Here is a 23,646-nt window from a genome sequence, read left to right on the forward strand (position 1 = left end):
TTAATGTTTGTTTTGTTTTTAATGTTTTTTAATAGAAGACAGCTGGATTCTCATCTGCTTCTGAGTTATTCTATCTATTGAGATGCCATGTGCCTCTCTGGAAAACTCTCCTTTACACTCATGAGAGAATGAGTGTGGAAAGGGCAGATAACATCTTAGTGTTACTATGATAATAGTTTGATCTTGCTGACCCCCTAAAAGGTTCGCAAGAACCCATAAGCATTTTTAGGCCACATCTTAAGAACTGCAGCTCTAAAATATTTGTATAGATGTCTGCTAAAACATCCACTGAGGAAACTTTAGACTACTGGATGCCGAAAGCAGTTAGTGACATTTTAACAAGCACTGTATAGGAGTCTAATGCTCCTATGCTTTGGGCAAGTATTTCGTATGTTCTTTTTTCTGTTTAAAAAAGTACTATGTAATACCACTAGTAATAAAACAAACTGCCAAAAATATTTAAGGTTTAATTTCAAATTTTGATACATTCTATAAGAAATATTTTTTTGACTTTCTTACAGTCACATTTTGAGAGTCCTTTCTATACTTTGAAATCAGATTTCTAAATCCAGTTCATGAAGGAACACAAACATAACTGCCATAAATGAGACTGCTGAATTTAGTGTGGTTTTCATGATATAATATATAACACTCCCATTTTAAGCCCACAAAGTTATTTTTATCATTGACTTTAGATCAGTGGTAACTAGTTAAAAGATGTTCTGGGCCATTTGTTCCTAAGATGATTTTTCAGTGCTATGAAGATCATAGCTTGGAAACTGTCTATTCACAAATTGCAGGCTTTGGCCTTTTCACACCTCCAAGTTTCTAGTTCTCGTCATCTGGCCACCTTTGTGTGCTGTGGCCAACAGCTTTCAAGCACCCAGGGGCAAGTGGTATTCACAAAGACAAGTCTTTTCTGTCCTAATTCAGAGATAGTAGGAAACCCTTCACCAAAGTCACCTATATCACACTTATTCTAGCCAATAGTATTACAGTTTTTTCCCCCACATATATCCTACGTCCCAGCTAACTAGATTATACCATGTTGATGAGATACTGGCTTAAATACATTTGTTTCTCATTAACACCTGGTAGTGAAGCAGGTACACAATAGCCTCTCCCAAAGGCTTTAACTGTCTGTTTTCATTACTACACATGTATATGAAAGTAGACTTTCTCTTGGTCCATAATTTTAGTTTACATCCAGCTTTTCATCAAACATGATAAAAAGTTTGGTTATTCTACTAATACCAGCAAATTTTATAAATTTGGGAAGAGTTGGCAAACTGAGGTATGTCCATTGAACAAGGACTTCCATGAATAAGACTGAAGAAGTCAGTTAACTGTATTTACATTTAAAGTATGCTAGTAGTACTAGATTCTGGGGAGACTGGCAAAATAGACCTAACCTATTCCAAAAATCATCTGAGGATTCTATGGTTTTATAGTATTTTGGCAAGAAAACTATGAATTTTATGTGATTATAAGTATACCTGCTAGTTGGTGTTTCAACATTGTTTTAGTAACATCTAGAAAGGTTCTGAGAAATCAGAAGACTATGGTTGCTGAACTGTAAGTGTGAGGATTTTTCCTTAGAGCACTCAGCAATTTACTCCTCCTGTCCTTGTTTTCATTCCTAGTACATGTGAAAAAGCCAATGGCTTCCCCTAGGAAGAGTATAATGGTTAGAAGCAGCAGCAAGCAGGAGGTGGGCCCAGGGATTCTAAATTTGGACTAGGTAATCTAATGCTGAACTATCTCTTAAGATCTAGAGATGTAGTATACACAGCAAGTCTTCCTCATTATTGCCTGGATTTTCTCACAACCATTAAGCAGTTTTTGGGCATTAGTCAAATAACTCTTAAAAGGTCTTAACTCTTTTATAGAGTCTGTATTAGAAAGCACGTGGCTCATCAGAAAGGAGGTAACTTCACCAGGCTTGGAACACTTATGGGTTCCTTTCTCTTACCATTCCCAAGATTTATTTTTGGATTGCACAGTATGTAAAAAGTAACTTTACTTCCAATGGTTAGATCTATAGATTGGCTTATAAAAAGCTTATCTGATCCATAATGTACTGGAAATTGTATTGTTTTCACCATACCTAATCACATAGCATTTTTGGGATAAAATACATTTATAGCATTAGATCAGTATGTAAAACACAAATATTTCTTCTTGCATACTCATCCTCTTCATAGTTGAGTGTGGATTATGCCAGCAAATAGGAAGATGGTGGGATGGGTATTTCTAGGTACTCATAATTTATTAACTGTCTGTAACTGTGCTTTCAAATACAATCACCATGAGCTACATGTGGCCATTCAAGTTAAATTAATTAAAATTAAAAAACTCAGTTTTTTAGTACTCCTAGTTACATTTTTAAAGTGATTCTATGCACATGTGGCTACTGTGGTCACTGTATTGGATAGCACATATATACAGCATTTCCATCATCATGGAAAGTGCTGTTCTGTGAGGTAACTCTGTACATTAATTACTAGCTAGGCATTTTCAAATGGGGGGAAGAGAGAAAAATAGTTCCTATTTGGATTGTAGTGCCATTCTTTCTCCTTAAACTCAAATTTGTGAGTCCCTTATAAACTAAGACCCAGCTTCTTGTATCGGATATGACTTCTCCCTTCATGGAGTTTTTGGTCTGTCTGAAGAAACATACATGCAAATGAAAAGTTAATTAACAAATTAGGCAGTATATGATAAATGGTATGTTCTCAGGGAAACAATGGATTTAAGACAGAAAGGAAAAAGTGCTGTTTAAGCACTGAATGTAAGAGGCAGACGAAAAGGAGGTGGTGGAACAGGATGGCAGTGATGCTGGTGGATAGGAAGGAAGGAAGGGAGAAATAAATTCTCCCTATGCTTCCAGGAAGCATAGGGAGAATTGATACACTCTTGCACAGCAAAGGATACTCTACTATATTAAAGGCTTGAGGATATCTCAACTCAACAACTGATAAGTCTAGACTAGGGTTATTATTTCTCTTTTTAACAACGTCATCAGTGACATCTGAGTTTGTTTTATAAATAAAGGAGGTAAAACATGAGGAAATGAAGGTAATGCCCAGATGAACTGAGAGGACAGCATTTAAGAATAATACTTGGTTCATTAGTTTTTGGACTGAGCTACCCCCATCTGTTCTGGTGACTTTTATCAGGTCAGAAGATAGGAGTGAAAAAAAAAAAGATATGAGTGTGGCTTTCTTCAGATTATACAAGACAAAAAGATCTTTAGGAAATGTACATGACATTGGAAATCTGAGTGGATTTTAGATTTTTAAAATAAGAGACAACTTCTGCAATTGACAATGAAGTCAAGTAAAGGAGAGAGACTGCTAGGATCTCTCTCTTACCAAATATAAAGGAGCATATGTCTACTTTTCTGGTTATCAGCTGAATCCTGAAAATGCCAAGCAGGAGCAGGTTTGTTGTGCTATAAGGGTGTGCCAAAACATGGCCCATATATGCAAAAGTCAGAAAACAGGGGTTTTCAGGCTTCAAAATTTAATTATGCAAGACCAATTAAAGTTTCTCTTTTTCAGTGACCAAACCTAGAAAAGTGCTATGTGTGTCTCCTGTTCTCGTATCCCATGAATGAGGTTCTGATAGCTGTGGTAACAATCCCTAAAATTCTCCCCAGAACTCAATTTTTAAGAACCAGGAATATAGTTTATGTCTAGGAATATAGTTTATGTCTAGGGCTGGTGGAGTGGCTCAAGAGGTAGAGTGCCTGCCTAGAGAGCATTAGGCCTTGAGTTCAAATCCCAGTACTACAGAAACAAGGACAAAAGTTCAACTTTAGAATTTGTAAAAAAAAAAAAAAAAAAAAACAATCCTCGAATCTATACTAGACCAAGCCTATATAAGTTAAGTTTTAACATACAATGCTAAAACCCCAAAACTTCACTGGTGGAACAAAAGCATGAACTATAAGGCATCTAGGATAACGTGATTATTTCAAAAAAGCCTCTTAGAGCCAGGCTAATGCCTGGAATCCTAGCTATTCAGGAGGCAGAGATCAGGAGGATCGCCAGCCTGGACAAATGGTTTACAAAAGGGCTGATGGAGTGTCTCAAGGTGTAGACCCTGAGTTGAAACCCCAGTATGGCAAAAAGAAAAAAAAAGAAAGATAATGAAATGTAGGCCACTATGTTGCTGCAAAGACTGTAAAGAAGATGTATAAAGATGGCTAGATTATAGCTATTATTTTGTTTTTTCGGTGGTACTGGAGTTTAAACTCAAGGCCTCACATTTGTTAGGTAGCTATTCTACCACTTGAGCCATACCCATGGCCCAGATTATGGCTATTCTTAATGTTTAACAAATTCATAATCGTTTGTTATTCTTCCACAGTGGTATTAAATTACTTTAATAGCTGTGAAAATACTTTGCTGTATTGACATTCTTCCTTTAACCACTTCTCTGTTGCTGGGCATTTGGGCTGTTTTCAGTGTGGCTTGGCATCTTTTTACATTTGTCCTCAAAAGACATAAACATGTAAAGGCCAAATAATTCATATTTTAGAATTCATACTCATTCATATTAGAATTTGTGGGACCATATAAGGCCTCTTGTTAGATATTCTCTTCCTTTTTTTTTTTTCCCCCTCAAATGACACTTTCTCAAACATAAACACTATTAATCTGAGGGCTGTATTCAAAACAGGCTGCAGGCTAAAGTTGGCCTTTAACTAGCTGTTAAACTGGCCTAGCCTTTAATGGATAATTTCAACAAGTCTGTTTGGAAGTTCAATGTAAAGAAATTCTCAGTCGTGAAAGCTGGCAAGACCCTAGAGGTTGGCTGTCAATATCTAGAGCTAGATATGAAATGTTCTTTGGATTCCTCTGCTAATATTTTTCTTTCTCTAGAAAGGCATAATTTGAAGGTGGTGACACCATGTTGAATGACAATGGCCAATGCAGGTGGTAGTTTTTGATTAAGCTAATTCTTAGGCCAGACTCTGGATGAATATGGTTGTGAAGCACTGACCTATGAGAGCCCCCTAAATCTCACCAAATGCTACCTCTAGAAATGAGGTCAATTTGTAAATAATGGAGCAGTCTTCAGAACAGCTCTTGCATAGTTTTGTATGTGGTAATAAAAACTCTGCCTCCAATTTGGTTAGCAATGGCAGAATCCAATAATGCGTGGAAAGAGAATTTAAATTGCAACTTGTTTTTAACCTTTATTAGCTGTAGGCTCTCAGAGCAGTTAGATGTAACTCTGAGCCTCAGTTTCTACATCTGCCAAATGGAGCTTACTTACTTGAAATCTACCATTCAGCCCAGTTCCAGCACGAAGTAAGCCATGCAAAATGCGAAAAATGACAGTTACTTGCTCTAATGGTTGAATGCCATGCGGGTCAGTTTTGCGTTTACTTCAATGACCCTGCAGAGGGAAAAGGAGAGGTGGAATGCCAGGGCCTCTTAGGAAAGGAAGGTGCTGGTTCCGGGGTCTGGTCCAGCAGCACCGCCCATTCCTCCTGCTCCAGGGAGTCTCCTCCCCTCCAAAGCACCTCCGAGGCTGAGGCCACACCCCAGGACACCATGATACCTCGGGGGCGCTAGCGGTTCGGCTCCTGGACCTGCCGGCCTGGGCAATCCAGGTTCGGCTGGAACTCACCTGCTGGGCAGGTGCTCCGGCTGAGGCGTGGCCGGGGAGGGGCGGGCACGGTGGGCGTGGACAGAGACTGTGAAGCTGCCGGCGCATGGCACCCGCCGCGCAGTCGCCGCGGTGGCTGCCGGGATGCGCCGTAGCGAATGGTCGCGCCGGGCGCCGCTCTGAGTGACCTTTCACCCGCGCCGAGCGGCCCGGGGCGGTGGCACAAGGCGGAAGCCATGGCGGAGGCGGCGGCTGCAACGGGCGGGATTGGCGCGAGCTTCGGCTCTGCCGCGGACTCAGACTCGGGCCAGGGTCGCGCGGGGCGGAGGCTGCGGGTTCTGTCGGGCCACTTGCTGGGCCGGCCCCAGGAGGCTGTTAGTGCCAATGAGTGCAAAGCGCGGAGAGCCGCGTCGGCGGCCACGGCGTCGCCCACTGCCACTCCTGCCGCGCCGGAGTCGGGCACCATCCCCAAGAAACGGTGAGTAGCGGTGAGGGAAAATCCCGCGGCGAGGGCCGGGTAGGGCCGGGCAGGGCCGGGCCTGTGCCGCGGGAGGACACAGGCGAAGTGGGAGGGAGTGGATACGCCTGGGTGGAGAGCATCCCGGCCCCTGAAGTACAGAACCACTTCCTTCGAGAGAGAGCGGGCGAGACCCCGGACCCCGTCAGCAAGTGGGCGGGATAGGCAGGGGAGACTCGGGTCACTCTCTGAAGGTGATAGACTTGAAGACTTCTTTTTGGGGAAGGGTTTAAAGGAATGCCTTTTCTTGGGTTTTCGATGACTGGGAATTCATTCTCTACCTTAAATGAATTCTTTGGGGCTAAGGTCATGGAATGGCTAGCCTAGCAGGGGGTTCTAGTATGCTCTTCCTCAGAGATTTAAGTTTGCACTCGATAATCGCAGGGATTTCTTCTAATTGGCGAAAGCCTGAGCGCGGGTGGGGTGGGGTGAGAGGGGAATTAGTAATGCCCTGGAAAAACTGGTTTCTGTGGGGTAGTTTCCCCTTCCTTAGGGGCATGGATTTTGACTTTGAGGGAGGAAACCGATGAGTGAGTAATAAACTGTAATACTAGTTAACGATTTAGAGTGTGATGTTACAGCTACTGACTCTGTAAGAAGCTTAACGAGGGTCCATGGATGAAGATCTTAACTTCGACTTTTGGGGGAAATCTTAATATCTGATGAAAGCTACTGGGAGAAGGTATTTTCTAAAATGTAGTTTCGTCAGCATGGATAAACCTTGAGAGTGAAAAAAGATGTTCCTAGTGTTCATGTGTACTTTCAGAGTACCAAAGATCATGCTAAATCCATTATTTCTTGTATTCCTTCTGAAGCTGTGACGTACGTGCAATTTCCATTTTACAGATGGAAATTTAAAAAAAAAGATTAAGCAATCTGCAGGTTTAGCAGGTGTGCTTTGTGGCAGGTTAGAATTCAAAGGCATATCAAATTGACTTCAGTGTCAAATTTTTATTATTACTACTCTTTTTTGAGACAGGGTCTTACTATGTAGCTGAGGTTGGCTTTGAGCTGGAGATCCTCCTGTCTCTGCCTCTCCAGTGCTGGATTACAGGCATTAGTGCCAAGTTTTTAAACCATACTGCTTCTGATGGACATAGACCTTGGTTTGAATTCCATTAGGCAGTTTCACCTGCATGACTTTGGGCAAGTCTCTCTCAGAGCTTCTGTCCTCTCGCTTTAAGAAATGGGTATAATAATTGCTGCTTTGCCTTGTTTCAGTGAGAATGGAAAAATGTAGTTAAATGATCAAGTTCTCAGGCTGGTGTAGTGGCTCTAGCAGTACAGCACCTGCCTACCAAGTGTGAGGCCCTGAGTTCAAACCCCAATACCACTTAAAAAAAATAAGTAAGAAATGCTTAGAAATGCTTGAGAGATAAAATATTTAAAAAAAAAAGTTCTCAGTGTTTTGCCTGTTACGTAATCTCATAACGAATAGTAGCTGCAATTTTCATTGTGTCCAAAGACAGAGAAACCAGTTAGGAATCTGTGTCCCAGTGAAGAATGCTGGGATTCTGAACAATAGCATGCTGTTGGGAATAGGCAACCTATTTGAGAAAAAACATTAGGAGGTATATTTTCCAGAATTTGGTTACTTAGGGGTGGGAGTGGAAGAAGTCAAGGATCAGGTCTCATTCTCTGGCTGCCCTGATGTTACGTGAACTGTAAGCCTTTACTTCTTAAAAATGGCTTCATATATATTCATGTCTACTCATTTGTATACACCTATGTGTGATTTAACATTTATATGTAGGTTCACAGTAGTAGAACAAAGTAGGGAAGGTAGGCTTTCCTTATGATTAGATTTAGTAACCTTTGTCTACAGCATTTAGAGAAAAAAATAGGAATGCTTGTATTGGGGTAAGGGATGAGGCTTCTTATGGCTGAAGGTGACTGCTCTAGGTTTCCTGTGTGGCTGCCAAGGACTGAAGCATCACTAGACTAAACATGACCGTAGCCCACTTCTGGCCTAGGTTATAGTTGGTGGGAAGCTCTGGTTTTTGGTTCAGGTTTGGATGGCTAATGGTAAAATCCAGTCCTATATAAATAACTTAGAAGTTTAATAGAAATGCTGATATTTTGACTAAACACAAAGCACAATACTAATTTGTGTTAAGTGAAACACAAAATTCTTCAATAAATGAAACTTAAAATACTTCCTTAGAGATTGATCAATTTGATAGATTATTCATGGGAAACTTAGGTGTGCCTTTTACTACTTACTGCTCAGATGGGCCTTGGGATGCCAGTAATAGAACTGAGCCTAAAGGAAAGGCAAATATGGAGCAAATAAGGTGGATTTATATCCATAAAGTTGATGATTTTGGAATCATTTGGTGGCTTTTTCTCTTCCATTATTCTGGATGTTGGTGTTGGTTGTCATTGTTTTATCCCATGGCTCATTATATTTAAATTTATCATGGACTTGGAGAAGTGACTTTTTGACACTTCATACTTTTCCTTTCTCTTACAGAATAGTCATCATGCATTAATTTAGTGAATATTTACAGAGTAGTTGCTTTATGACAGGGACTGCCCTAGGTACTGAAAAGGAGATGAATCCTCAATCTAGGAAGGGAGATACATGTTTTTTCAGTAGTTGAATTAGCGCCACTGTAGGTAAAGGTACAGATGTAGCACAAAGGAAAGGGTAATCTACTTTATCTGTAGAGTCAGGGGAAGCTTTCTGGAGAAGGTTTTAAAATAATTGGTGATAGTTTGGCAGGTTAATTGGGGATGGTGAGGAGATTTTATATGCCAGGCCAAGGAAATAGCATATGGGTATTTGGAAGGAAGAGCGTGTGAAAGTGCTTGTTGTGTTTGGGTGACTAGACAATTCAGTGTTGGTAAAGGCGGGAGTAAAGTGAAAAGAGGAGGGCGGTATTAGGTTATGGAAGTGTTTGACCTATAGTAAGTACATCAGTCCATTCATTCATTCACTCATTCATGCAAATAACATATAGCAGTGAACAAAAACTGCCCTTATTGAGCTTACATTGCTAGTTGGAGTGGAGACAGTGGACAAATAATATAGCCTGTCAGATAGTGATAAATATGAGAAAAATGAAACAGCTGAGGAGTCTGGTTAATGTAGAACTCTTGAAGGAATGAAGCTAGCTAGAGACATGGGTTTGGGTTTGGGAGAACTCACACAGCTGCAGTGTTAAAAATGGATAGGAGAAGGGTGAAGATGGCCATGAGGAAATCAGGTAGGGGAGTATGTAATATAATAATAGATGAGAAATAATGAAAAGGATTAAACCAAGGCAATGGCAGTGAGAACGGGAAGAGGAAAGGATGGGGTGAAGGGCATTGGACAAAAGTGTGTTAGGTGATACTTTACAATTATGTGACTAAATTAATTCCATGGGAGTCTAGAGACTGATCAAAAATAAGAAAGAGATGAGAGAATCCTGAGGAATGTGAACAGTTAAAAGGGCTGATCAACCAAAACCTGTTACATACTTTTCCTGTGAGTTGGTCCCAATTACTTCTAGTAAGGAAAGTATGTTCTCATTATTTGAAGTTGCTGAGTAGAGTTTTGAGGGTGACAGTTACTTTTGGACCTCTTTTTTCTTTTTTCATTAAGTGTGTATTATTCTATATACAGTTTTTATTTTGTTTTTGCTTCTGAATGCAATTAAAAATCGCAATAAATGTCAACAACGTATGCCACATTTTTATGCCTTGATTGTGTTTTTTCCTTCAATTTTTTTCCAAGTTATTATAGTGTTATAAAAAAGAGAAGTAGAAATTGCTAGTTGACTTGCATCCCTCCACATTGTTAACCACTTTCCCTCTTCTAACTTTAGTTACAACCTCATTGTGGTCTGCGTTAGTCAGAGCTGCTCTATGGTAGTTCTTACTGAGGTTATAAACGCCTATGGTTCAGAACACCACTAATTAATTTACTTGCTTATAATGTCCTTTACATGAACCATTCTTTAAAAAATACATTTTTTAGCATCTACCACAGCTTTGGCGGATGTTTTCTAGCAGGAAAAGAGCTGAGTTAACCTCTTGTGTTTCCCAGGATGGCATCCTGAAGCCCATAAAAGCCTATGCATTTCTGCAGCAAAGGTTATTTACAAGTGATTTATGACTTAAATCATTTAGTAAAAGTAGAGCCTATTTTGGTAGTTATACTGAATGAAATAGTTAGTATACTATGAGTTCCTAGCTAGGGGTTAATAGGAATTTTAAATAAGTCAATGTGTTAGGAACCATTCTAAAGCTTATTTGTATTATCTCATTTGATTCTCACAACAGCTCTGAAATGTAAGTGGTAGTGTATACAAATTATAGGTGAGGAAGTAAAGGCTCAGAAAAGTTAATTTCTCTTAGGTCTTATAACTGTGAAATGAAAGAGATGTCATTTCAGCTCTGGTCTCCAGAGCCTTTATTCCTTTCTCTATGCTGTAGTGCCACACTTGATATTGTTTCCTGGGGAAAAAAATTATCTACTTAATATTCATCAAGTTTCTATCTATAAATTTCAGACTTTTTGTGATTAAGGAGATCATAACCAAATACTGTCATAATAGCGAAGGCATTAGTTTATGTTGCATTTATTGATAAATTATAAAATATGAGTCTGTGAAATTAAATTCAGAATTTAAGAAAGTATAATGTATAGCTTAAAAAGATAGGCGAACTGTTTCCTTCCATGAGTGAATTTGGTGGTACTGGTTTTGAACTCAGGACCTTGAGCTTGCCAGGCAGGTGCTCTACAACTTGAGCCATGCCTCTTTTTTATTTGTGAATTTTGTTATTTGGCTTGTGTTGGGAATAAAAGAGAACAAAGAAAGGGAATGTGAGGACCCAAGATCAGAGGATAGAGGAGGAGAAATAGTCATGAGGGTCTCTGTCTGGCTGTAGGCTACCTCTTGTCTTTGAACTGTGATGTGTAAGAAACCTTGAAAACTTAATCTCCATGGTTATTGAGTTTCATACTTCTCTAGAAGTATGATGAACCAAACCTTCTTCAAATAAACTTCCTTATGTCAGTAAGTTAGTGTAGGGTTGTCTACTTTGTGGTCACTTAATAAAAATATCTGGGAATGAATTAAGTGGTCTGCTTTTAGGCTACAAGGAAATGTAATGCTATTGCAGTCAGATGTGATACTTTATGAAACTTTGAAAGTAGGTATTATTCCTTTTGATTTATTTTCTTATTGAGAAAATCAGTTTTTGCATAGTTTCTTGAAACAAGAGCATAAATAACTGTATCTGCCTTTGATTCTCTTAAGCATTTCTTTTTTTTTTTTTTTGGCAGCATTGGGGTTTGAACTCAGGGCCTTGTGTCTCTTAAGCATTTGTATAGTTAATTCTGGATGTTTTAGTAGTTGAATTATGCTTACTTATAAGGAAAATTTTTACCATTCTAGTAACTGCAATTATTTTTGATGAGTTTTGTTTGCCAGGTGAGATTTGGAGCTCTCAACATCTTGCCATTCACTAAGAAAACTGTTGTGTGTGTGCTTGCATGTAGTATTTGGTCTTGTCAGCATGTTTGAAGTTACTAACCAGACGTTTTGACTGGAATGCTGACCATATTCTTATCAGTCAGCTCACTGGGAGGCTCCAAATTCTATTTATAGTTGCTCTGTCAGAAACTTCATACTATCAAGTATGGAAGTATATATGCATTTCAAGATCTTAGGATCAAGTAATGCAAATTATCTGATTCTTATATTCACATTCAATGGAGGTTTGCAATCTCCACTCAGACTTATTACTTGGTTGGGTTTTATTTGTATATATATAGTTGTACTGGGGGTACATTGTGGCATTTACAAAAGTTCTTGCAGTGTATCATAATTGAATTCATCTACTCCGTCATTCTTCTTTATTCTCCCTCCTCCCATTCCTGGAGTAGTTTCAACAGGTCTTACATTCCCATTTTCATACATGAGTGCCTAATACTTCCACCATATTTACCCTCATACACCCTTAACTACATCCTCCCCCTCCCATTGATACCAACCCCCAGATAGGACCTGTTTTACCTTCCTATTCTCCATTTAAAAAAAAAACATTTTTGTTTATTTAAGATAGCTATACAGGGAGTTCCATTGTGACATTTCCATGTATATAGGTGTTATATTGGTTGAGTTTTGCACTTCTTCTAAAGGTCCTCGAACTCTACTGGAATCCTGCTTCAGGTATATTAAAATAACACCTGCTTGAACTTTATCATAACTTTTATCTAGTCACACATTCTCCTGCCAGGTATTTGCTGTCAACTCAAGTTTTATAAATTAGCACTCTCCAGTAGAGCTTTCTGTGTTACAGAAATGTATTGTCTGCACCGCCTAATATGGTAGCCACTAACTGTATATGGCCATTACATACTTGAATATGGATAATGTGACTGAGGAGCTGAATTTGGAATTTTGTTTAATTTTAATTAATTTAAATTTAAGTGGGCACATAGGCTAGTGATTCCATGTTGTATATAGTACAGCTATAGATTGAAACCTAACTCATCTCTCCTTTGTCTTTTCCAAATGAAGTCCCTTTGTTGGATTTTCTTCTCCTAGAAGTGGAACACAAGTCACAGTCACGTCCTTCAATTACTAATCTTTTCATGCTTTTGTTTAATATCAGTTTCTCCTTTGAAATAATTTATTCAAATTAATAACTAATTCTACAGCCATCCTTCTCTTTTTTTTGGTGGGGGGAGCAGTACCAGGATTAGAACTCAAGTCTTTGAGCTTTCTAGGCAAGCACTCTGGCAATTGAGCTATACCTCTAGCCCTATCCAGCTGCTCTTATATATGTTTATGTCATCTGATCCTCACAAAATCCTGTTTCATGGTTTAGGAACTGAAATTTGTAGATACTTGACAGAAGTAGTCACTTTGTAACTAGTGAGTAGTAGAGCTTAGATTTGATTCTAGATTTTTCATCTCAAGTCTAGAGCTTTTTCTTTAATATTATGCCATTATCACCAGACCATATCACTTTTCCTTCACAACCCTTCACATTCATTTTGTGACTTAAACAACTCATTTATTGGTCACTTGTATTCTTTGCCCTCATGCATCTTATATTATAATGGGTGAAATAGATAATTAAACATAATAAGCAAGGAAGTTAAGTATCATTAAATTAGAAAGTAATGAGTGATATGGTATAAAAAGAATAAGGGAAGGGTTCAAATTTTAAATAGGATGTCACTGATAAAGTGATATTAAAGCAAGTATTTGAAGATCATAGTGTTTAACTACATGGCTATCTAGGCAAATGAGTGTTCCAGGCAGAGGAATCACAGGTGCGGGGAGTGTTTAGGGTGCAGTTTTTGCCTTCTGAGTCGTTAAGGTCTGCTAGGAAGGACCAGTGTGTCTTCTGTTATTGCAGGGTACTAAGTGCTGTAACGGGAGTGGTGGTTGGTAGAGTTATGGAAGGGCAACTTCGTTTCAAAGAGACAGGGTTAGAAGGGTTGGGAGAGTACAAAGACTCACAAATGCACAGATGAAGGCATTTGGATGAGGACAGAATTGGAAGAATTAGGGTAGAAAATGTGGACTATACAATAATGTTTGTAAAACTAGGGTGGCAGTTGACTTTAGTAGTGATATGAACCTTTAGCAGAAGTCTTATTCTGCTAGTAGCAGAATGTTTGAAGAATGGAAGGATACATGATTTTTGTTATTCTGAAACATGCATTTTATTACAAAAACTAGAAAATAACCAAAATGAAGACAAACATGCAGACTAATTACAGGTATCCACTGCAGCACCTTGGTATAAATTAAGGGATTAACCACTGTAGCACCCAGGCATAAGCACATGGGTATAAGGTCTTGCTGTAATATCTTGAAGCTACCATTTTTTCATTCACTATCTTATGTAGGACTTTCTATTTTGAGAAATAACTAATGCACAACATTATTTTTAGTGACTCAAAAATATTACAAAAATATTGTAGGTAGTCTTTATTTAACCAGTACATTATTAAATTTGTTTCCAACTTTTCCCAATTATAAATAAGGCTGTGGTAAGCTTTTTAGAATTAAATCCTTAGTAATTTCCTTAAAAAGGACCTTAACTGGTCAAAGAGCATTTTAGTACATCAATTCATTCATAACATTGAACAGAGATAGAAATAAAGGACAGTTGCTTGTTTGAACTGAATTCTGACCATGAATGAAAAACTGAAAATGATTAGAATACTTAGAGAAAGATTATATCATGTTTGAGTAGGTTTACATGAATTTAAGAGAGCAGCTTTCTAGAAATTTAGATAAAAGGAAATTAGATATTTTGGCCTGAGTCTCAATGGGCAAGCAAAAAGTAACCATGGGGAGCCTGGAGAACAGTGCTTAACTCTGCCTAGGTCTTTGTGGTGATGAGGAGGGAGAGCTGAGGCAACTGGCTTAAGTATACCAGTTTAAAACATTGCTGTTAGTAAATCACTCCACACTTACTCAGATGAGTACTACTTACTGTTCAGGCAAATTTTGTTATATAAGGTGATGTATTTTAAGGATTATGGTATCAATAGTTTTTACTCACCCCCAAAAAATCATTTTATTTCGGAAAAACTTACATAGCACAAAGTTGAACTTTACAATAAGTATTTGTATACCAACCACCTAGACTCCACCATTAACATTTTACTGTGCTTGCTTGTCACATATCTGTTCATCAGCCTATTCTTTCCTCAACCCATTGTTAATTCATGTTATTTTTCATGTTTTTTAGAGTAAGTTTGTAGTTTCATGTTTGAAGTAAAATCTTCAGAAGGGTTCTCCCTTTGTTTTTATTAGTTGGTCTTGAATTCTGGATAGTGTGTGTCTGTTTTGTCTTCATAAAGTGTTTGTAGCTTCGTAACTGTTAGCCTGTAAGTGTAATTTTGATTTTATTTCAAGGTTCTTGCCATTTGCCATTGCTTTCAGAAAGTAAATTCTAATTTGCCATGCCTACCACTAATTTTTTATAATTGGTAAAATTGTATTCCTTAAAAAAAAAAAGGAATTATTGTGTTTTGGTGCATGTATTAACATGATTGGTTTTAAGCTAGATTAAAGTAGAAAATGAAAATTTATTACTTTTTTTTGACTTTTTTGTTTTGTGTGTGTATATTGGGGATTGAACCCATGCTAAGCAAGCTCAACTAGCTGTGCCCTCAGCTCCAAAGAAATTTATTATAAGCATATGTGGGGACCAAGGAACCAAAGGGCAAGAATGGAACTTGGCTCAGTGTAGAACTAGTGCTCAAATCCAGAAAACCATTAGGTTACTTGCTATCATCGCTTTTTTTTTCATTATATTGTATTGTATGGTACCGTATTATATATTACCATATTTGTGTTATATTGGGTGCCTTCGTGGCATGGGTATATTGTTCTATTGGGTACGTTGTGATATTTATAAAAGTTCTTAACAATATATCATAGTTGAATTCACCTCCTCTATCATTCTACTTTATTCTCCCTTCCCCATTCCTAGAATAGCTTCAACATGTCTTATTTTTTCATTTTCATACATGAGTGCAAAATATTTCTATTACATTCATCCTCTTTAGGATCTGCTTGCATACTTCCTGAGCAGATCAGTGTTTTTCGGCTCCTCTGTTTAAGTGGTAAAAGATGGCACTCCACTCCTGTGGGGTATTCAGCTAATAACCAAGAATAATTGAACCTCCTTCTTCCTAATACTTGGATCACATGTCTGCTTTGCTCTAATCAACTGTTGTCTGGAAGGAGGAGGTGATAATCATAGGACAAAGCTAACTTCCCTGGTAGGTAAATGAACTAACCAAACTATGGTTATTAAGCATTGAATGGTTGTCTGTTTGCTCGTTGTTTTTGACCATTCCTTCTCTAGAAACTTACTCCTGGAAATACCCTGTTTATTTTCATCAGCCCTTCGTTGACTTTTCCTACTACTTAAAACTATGCCCAGCTGGGCACCAGTGGCTCATGCCTATAATTCTAGCTACTCAGGAGGCAAAAATCAGGAGGATCACGGTTTGGAGCCAGCCTGAGCAAACAGTTCGAGTGACCTTATTTTGAAAAACCCATCACAAAAAAGGGCTGATGGAGTGGCTCAAAGTGTAGGCCCTGAGTTCAAGCCTCAGTACTGAAAAAGAAAAAAAAGCTGTAACTTTTTGCATTACTGTTTTGAAAATGTTGTTCTTTTTTTTTCCCTAAAGGCAGGTTCTTATTGTGTAGCTCAGGCTGGCTTCAAACTAATGATCTGCCTGCCTCAGCCTCCCAAACGCTGGGATGGATTATAGGTATGAACCACCACACCCAGATGAAAAGGCCCTCTTAAAAGCTATCTATAACTTAATTATGAAATCCTTCGTCATCTTGACCAGTTCCTAATACATGGTAAATAGTCTTATCTCTTTCCTTAGCTCCCATGTTATTGCACTATCTTGTTCCCACCCTCCCCCCACCCACCACATTCTATCTTTCTGACCAAACACTTACTGATTTCTTTCTGCTTCTTAAACATGTACAAATCCCTAAGATTAATGTTTAATTCTTTTGTTTCTTTTTTTATTTGGTGCTGGGGGTTGAACTCAGGGCCTCCTACATGCTAGACAAGTTCTCTAACAGACCTAAGTTCCCAGCCCTTTTTCTTTTAGTTTGTTTTTCAGTTAGTCTCATGCTTTTACATTGGCCTGCCTTGGACCACAGTCCTTCTACTTCCACCTTCTGAGTAGCTGGGATTACAGGAATGTACCACCACATCTGGCTGTTCTTGACACAGAGCCCTGCTAGTTTTTGCCCAGTTTGGCTTTGAACCACAATTCTTCTATCTCTCAAATAGTTGGGATTACGGGCATTTGCTGACACATCTGGGTTGGGGAAACTTTTAAAGTTAGTATCTCTTTCAAATCTCATTTTTCAATTCTTAATTATTGGGCATTTTTAACTTAATGTCTTGCTGGTTTCTCCAACTCAGTTTACATGTATAAGGTCATTATGTTTGCCTTCAATCCCAGTACTCCACTATTTCTACTCACTCCCACATGTCTTATAACACCTTGCTGAGGTATAGTCCCCATTCTTTATTCAGTCCATTGATAAATCATAGATTCCATTCATTAGCTATGGTTTTCCACACACTTCTGTTTATCTGCAATACCACCAACCTGGATGATATTTTTTTCTTCTGAGTGCTAGAGATTGAATCCAGGGCTGTGTACATGGTAGGTAAGCCCTTTATCATTGAGCTGCATACCCAGCCCACAGGTGAAATTTGTCTCATATCTAACCTAGTTTACCTTTCTTTATTTTCTCTGCTTCAAATGATTTTTCATGCCATTACCAGACCCATCTTTTACAGGGAAAGCATGAGTGCTACATTCTAACATTGCAAAAGTGATTGGCAGTTGAGTGGAGATTCATACACAGAGAAGATATGATGTAGTAAGTGTTATAATCAATGTATATAGCAGAATGAGCCATATTTTGAGGAAGATTGGAAAAGCTTTCTAGAAGTGATGTGGACTGATTCCCTAGATAAATAGGAGTTCTCTAGGGAGAGAAAGGTTCTTCAGACAGGGGATATATAGCAAATGCAAAGACAGGCAGACATAAAAGGGCATGGTGTATACAAGAAATTGTGATAACTTTTAATGTGTCTGGTAACAGCTGTTAAGTAAAGTGAAAATGTAGGTTGGTGCTTTGTTAAGAGTTGGGATTTCATCCACACTGGAGAGTCAGCTAAGTTTTAGAGCAGACACAGATTTTTACTTCTGGTAGCAACATAGAACATGGAAAACACTGCTTTGATCTTATTGCTTCCTATTGGTTATTGCTCTCTGCTGTTTTCCATGAGATTCTTGTATTTCTTTATGCTTCCATTAAGGTGGGAGAATCCTTGTGCTCTTTTTGCTTCTGCTTAACTGTTGAGCTTCTGTCATCTCCCAAAGAACTGGAAGTTTAAATACAGCCACAGTGAAACCCTTTCCTCTCAGCTAGAGATGAATACTGATTGCCTGAATTTAAAGTACTATGCTCCTTATTTGGCAGTTGTGAGTATTTGAAATCATATCTTGGTAGTTAGGAGTGTGGAAGCCTGATGACCATAGCTTAAATCCTAGCTGTGTCATGCACTATTTGTATGGTCAAGGACAAGTTACTGAATCTTTCTGGACCTATTTTCTAATGTTTTAAATATAGGGAAATGATAGCTATATCACAGGATTAATGTGAGAAAGAAGAGGTGATGATTGTAAAACCCATAGCTTATAAATATGCATTACTGTTACTATTGGAATAAATTGTATAGAAAGTAGCAAGAACCCAGTACTGAAATAGTTTCTGAAGGTAGAAGCACACAAGAAGTTGGGAGATACTCAAAGGCAACAATTAACATTCTAAGAGAGAAAGCACATTGCTAATTACTGTCACTTTACACACCAGAGAGGAAGAAGAGTGAACGTGTTCTTTTCCCAAAGCTTGAAGAACATCAGTAGTTTCTCCTATTGCATTACAGGCTGTTTGTATCACACACATCATACTTACTGCTGTGTTATTTCTTATTTGAAATTCTTTTTGGTGGCTCTTAGGAGTCATGGCTTACAATTGCCACTATGTGATATGTGGCCTTATCACATATATTAGACTCTGAATAAACATATTCTTGTGCTAAAGGCAAGTTAATTGATAAATATTTGTTTTAATTTTATGCTTTGTAAGACTAAGCAATAAAATAGGAAAAATTCTACAGCAGGTCAAATTCCTACAATGTACCTAAAAATATTATCTCCCTCATTTTCCCTTCCAGAATAGTCCATTGTAAAATTTGGAGGCAGATTTGTGCTGCCTTCCCTGTCATGTACCCACATCTGTTTTTCCTGTGACGCTTTCTCTTCTCTCCAGCCTGTGTGATCTGTGCCCTTACTTTGCTCTCCTGTGGCCTATTTTGTTGCAGAGCTCTACTCAGGTCCCTCTTCTCCTGTATGCACAGTGAATTTAAAGTTTCTACTCTTTGTTTGCTCTCTTAATGCCTGCCTGTCTCCTGATTTTGGGAAGGTTGGTGAGAACAACTTGATTTCAGACCACTGATGTTACAGCTTTGCATCCCTTTGTTCAATAGATGGCCTCTACTCTTGATTTTTTCTCTTGCCTTAAGGTAGTTTTACCCAAGTGTGGTCCATGGATACGGGTACACATTCATAATATGGATTCTGAGACCCCACTGCCACAGTTTCTAATAACAGGCTAGGTACTCAAATTGATGTTTATACAGCCAAGAAATTTGAGAACCCCTGTTGATGTGATTTGGTCCTGATTTGAATAATTTGTTCTCTCCAAACTTTGTGGAGTTCATTTTTTTCCTTTATTTTTTTACCAAAAACAAAGTTAACAGTCCCAGCTATCTTTCACTTAAAGTAGAGGTGATACTGCTGATTAACGTTAATAATGTTTTAGGTAAGAAAAAAAAGAAACTAGTTTCTACAAGAATACTATGTCCATCAAGCAAGTATGGAGTTCAGTCTTGGCCTTTTTATGCCCTTGCTGGTTTTGGTGGTCTAACTCTAAAGAACAGCTAAGAAAGAGAACTACTCTGCTTTTCTTGCTGTTGTAAAGTGGCACATACATTTTTGGAGACATTCACCTTTTTTGTGTGTGTGTTCAGCTTTGTAGTTTCTACAGAAATGCAGGGCTATACTAGAAATGGCCTTTGATCACTTACAGAGTGGTCAATACAATAAACTTGTGATCCAATTCCTTTTTCCAGTTACTAGCAAACTGTGAGCAAGCAATGAAAGTGAAATTACATTTTCCAGTTTGGTGCTAGAGAAAGTCTGTGGTGGTTGCCAAAATTACTACATTGATTAGATTACAAGTGGATAGTGAAGGGAACAAAATCTTGAAATTTAAAGTATAGTTGAGGGACACAAGTGTCTTTTGCTGACAGTTCCTTGATGCTGATTTGGGTTGTTTTCCTCCATACATAGATCAACACATGAGGGAAGAGAATAAGATAGTTGTACCTTTTCAGGCCTTCAGATTAGAGAATGCCAAGCTTGTGTATATGTGTGTGCGCACTTGTCTCTGCCCTAGCCCAAAATGTTTGTAACATATTTTAGTACAGATATGCAAGAATAATCATCTGTTTCCATTTTCAAAGACATTATTTAAACAATAATACATTTTTAATTGGTAGAATTTGGGCTAGTGTCTGAGAAGTTTGGGGGTAAAGGAAAGTTCCCTAAGAGCTTGATGTTAATAGTGACTTCTAGATTATTCTCCCAGTGTGTAAGGTTGGCATTGCTTTACTTGTTCCATCTGCCATTCTTTGACCCCCTTCCTTGACCCTTTGTCTACAAAAGTTTTAACTCTTATACTTAATTGTACATTCCTTTTTCTTTTATTCATTTACCCATAGCAAATATAGAAGGAGTTAGACTTTTGAAACACAATCTTTGACCATTGAATTCAAATTTTTAAAAATTTCTTTAAAGTGCAATTTCTTGCAAACTATAAACTGATTGTACCAGATGTGGTGGTTCATACCTATAAGCCCAGCACTTGGGAGGTAGAGGCAAGAGAATCACAAGTTTTGAAGCCAGTTTGCACTACAGTTTTAAAAACAAAAAAGTTGACTGTAGGGAGTTAAATATGTATTTTTATATATTTGGTTTATTATATGTTTGAAATGGACTCAAATGGAATTCTTTCATTTAAAAAAAAAACTTGAAGCAGTTGCTGGGAACACTAACAATGGGTCTTATAATAAACCCTCATGGAATTCCTGCATGTGTGTGTATATATATATGAAAAAAAGGATTGTTTTATTGCAATAGAGAGAAACTGCTCTGAGGTTCAAGGGCTGAACAGCATATTTACCTCAGGTTCAGGGAGTTGTAATTATACCATTTAGTTTATGGCATTTGTTTTTATTTTCGTACATCCCCAATTCTTAATTTCATCTTCCCTTCCTGTGGGCTCCCGATAGATGTTCTTGTATGTACATTTTGTAACATATAGTGCCACTTAGTGCGTGTATTTTTAATTTTCCCAAATGTTGTTATGCCATGGGTCTTGTTTCTCCTTTTCTTTTCCATTGTTTAAAAATCCGAGTTTCTGTATGTTTGTCTGTCTACCACCCTGCCTCTGATTGTTGCGTAATATTTCACAGAACGTATTTTGCATTTTGTTTATTTATTCCTCTAGTGATACCACCAGCTACTGTTATGAACAGTGCCCAGGGGAATATAGCAAACATGTTCTCTTGTGGAATCCAGGGGTTATATTGCTCAGTCATGGAATTGGTAGTACCTATGAAAGCTTAGTACATGATTTCTCCGATTTACTAGTATTGCGCATGGGTTCCTCTTCTTCATGTTCTTGGTGTAACAACTTTCTGCACTCTGAAATCTCATACTTAAGTCACTTTGCACTATCACACTGGGGAAAATTAGTAACTTACTACATCAAAGGACAAAATGTTTATTATGGTAACTAGAGCTGCAAAACTTACAATGCGGATGTTTGAAGGAAGTTTGAAGTTGGTGTTGATGTTCAAAGTGTACCTTGGTAAAATGCAAGTTTTGTAAGAAGGCTTATTGTCCGGAGTGCAGAAATATTACCTGTTCAACCATCTTACAACCCAATGTTGTCAGAGTCCTCTAGTCAATTATATTTAGGTAGTTTTAACTCGTGTTAACTACCCTTATCAATAACCAAAGTTAGTTAGCAAGCAGCAGACTAATTCATGATAGAAAGTAAGATTGTTGTACCTATGGCCATTTCAGTTGACCTGTTTCTCTCTTTAGGAAATAGAAGTATAATTAGATGAATGTAGCTTGGTGAGATTTATATTGGGCAAGAGGAAATGCTGTATGATTTACTTGTTTGATGGTTTCACATAGTCAAAGCCTGATAGCATTCGTTTATTTTCCAAGTCAAATGTAGCAATATTGAAACCTGAGATATATAGCAGTGTTAGTTAAAAAGAATTCTTTTGCTTTCTCTTAAAGAGCTCATTAATTATTGTACTTATATTTATTAATTTATCCATTTGAAAAGGAATGAGTTCACTATCAGATTCCGACAGTATACACTGTAAATAGTTTTAAAGTTTTCTTATTGAGTTTTTAGAAATAATTTTATAGAACCTGTAGACTAAATATGAACATGATTTTAAATTTATTTTGAAACATCTATATTTTAAATTAAGTTTTGAATCAGTAAAACATTGCAAAGCTCCCTCCCCCCCCAAATTGGGCTTTTATATTTCTAATGGGATGTCAGCTTCAAATTTTTTTGTTTTTAAATAAAATTTCATTTTTAGGGATTTTTGGTTTTTTCAGGCAGGGTCTTGCTACAGAGCCCAGGATGGCCTTGAACTCATGGTCCTCCTGCCTGCATCTCCCCAGTGCTGGGATTCTACTTGTATACATCAACACATCTAGCTCTCTAGGAATTTTTTAAATAGCATATCTGTTAAAGAATATGTTTATTGCTGAAGTCTTGCTGTATTTCTCATCACTTTTATTTCTTAGTTCACTTTCATGATTTCTTTTAGGTTATCCTGGTCTTAAAGTAATTAATCATGCAATATAGTAAGAATTTTAATTACAACAAAAAATTCTTTGAGGATATTATACTGCATATGGGATTGATTTGAATTTAACTGATGTTGACATTAGCTGAAAAGCCAGCACTGAAGCTGTTTCATTCTTTTCACTTTTCAAAAACTCTGAGATCATTTTTTAACTCAAAAAAGATAGGCAAAAACTTAGTTTTCATCTGAACTAAGTAGGGAAGTATCTTTTATTAGAACTTGGATTATTACAGTTTTTTCAGAGAAACTTTTCAAAAGTTATTAGCTAACTGAACTTTTTTGTTCATTCATATTTTTTTCTCTGTGTGTGTGTGTGTGTGTGTGTGTGTGTGTGTGTGTGTGTGTGTGTGTATGAGAGAGAGAGACAGGGACAGAGACAGAGACAGGGCTTGCTGGCTACTTGCCATCATCTTGCCTCAGTCTCCTTAGTGCTAGGACTATAAGTGTGTGCCATCCATGCTCCACCTTTTCCTTGTTTTGTGGTGAAATAATAATAATGGTAGAAACTTTGCGTTTATACCTAGATGCTTGCAATTTATTACTAGTAGAGGAATAGTAATTTAATGATTAACCTATATGTAAAGAGACTTGAAAGTGAAAAACCTCCCATTTTAAGACTAAAGGAGAAAACTCTTTACGGTCTTAGTAATGAAAGGCTAAATCTGAATGTTTATTTAACAATTGTGCAAGTAAGAGGCCTGGAAAATGCAAAAAATGAAATATGCAAACCATTCATATCATGGGAGAATACTGCCACCTTGTGGTATAGGTGATGTTGTTTTATAAGTCTATTTTCTTTTGTTAACACCAGCTAATGCGGTGCCTTTGCATCATTCATTTGTAATCAGATGTGTAAGTGTTCAGACATTTGTTTTATTTTTTTATGGAGTAAAATCAAGGCAACTTTTTGGCAGTTGGAAGAGTCTTGTATTTTAAAGACATCAAATTTGGTGTAGTTAATTTCA

General features: G+C 37.7%; 1 protein-coding gene across 3 annotated transcripts in view; it reads left to right on the forward strand.

Moving 5' to 3' along the window:
• The first annotated feature begins 5,765 nt into the window (after positions 1–5,765).
• The window catches only part of Agps (alkylglycerone phosphate synthase), a 131,740-nt gene continuing 113,859 nt past the window's right edge, over positions 5,766–23,646 (forward strand). For all 3 annotated transcript variants that reach the window (XM_074071158.1, XM_074071160.1, XM_074071159.1), the window contains exon 1: positions 5,766–6,100. In XM_074071158.1, the coding sequence (XP_073927259.1) occupies positions 5,781–6,100 (320 nt within the window). In that variant the 5' untranslated portion in view covers positions 5,766–5,780. The remainder of the gene's footprint in view (positions 6,101–23,646) is intronic.

This window comes from Castor canadensis, chromosome 4, assembly GCF_047511655.1.
Source record: "Castor canadensis chromosome 4, mCasCan1.hap1v2, whole genome shotgun sequence".
Taxonomy (NCBI): Eukaryota; Metazoa; Chordata; class Mammalia; order Rodentia; family Castoridae; genus Castor; species Castor canadensis.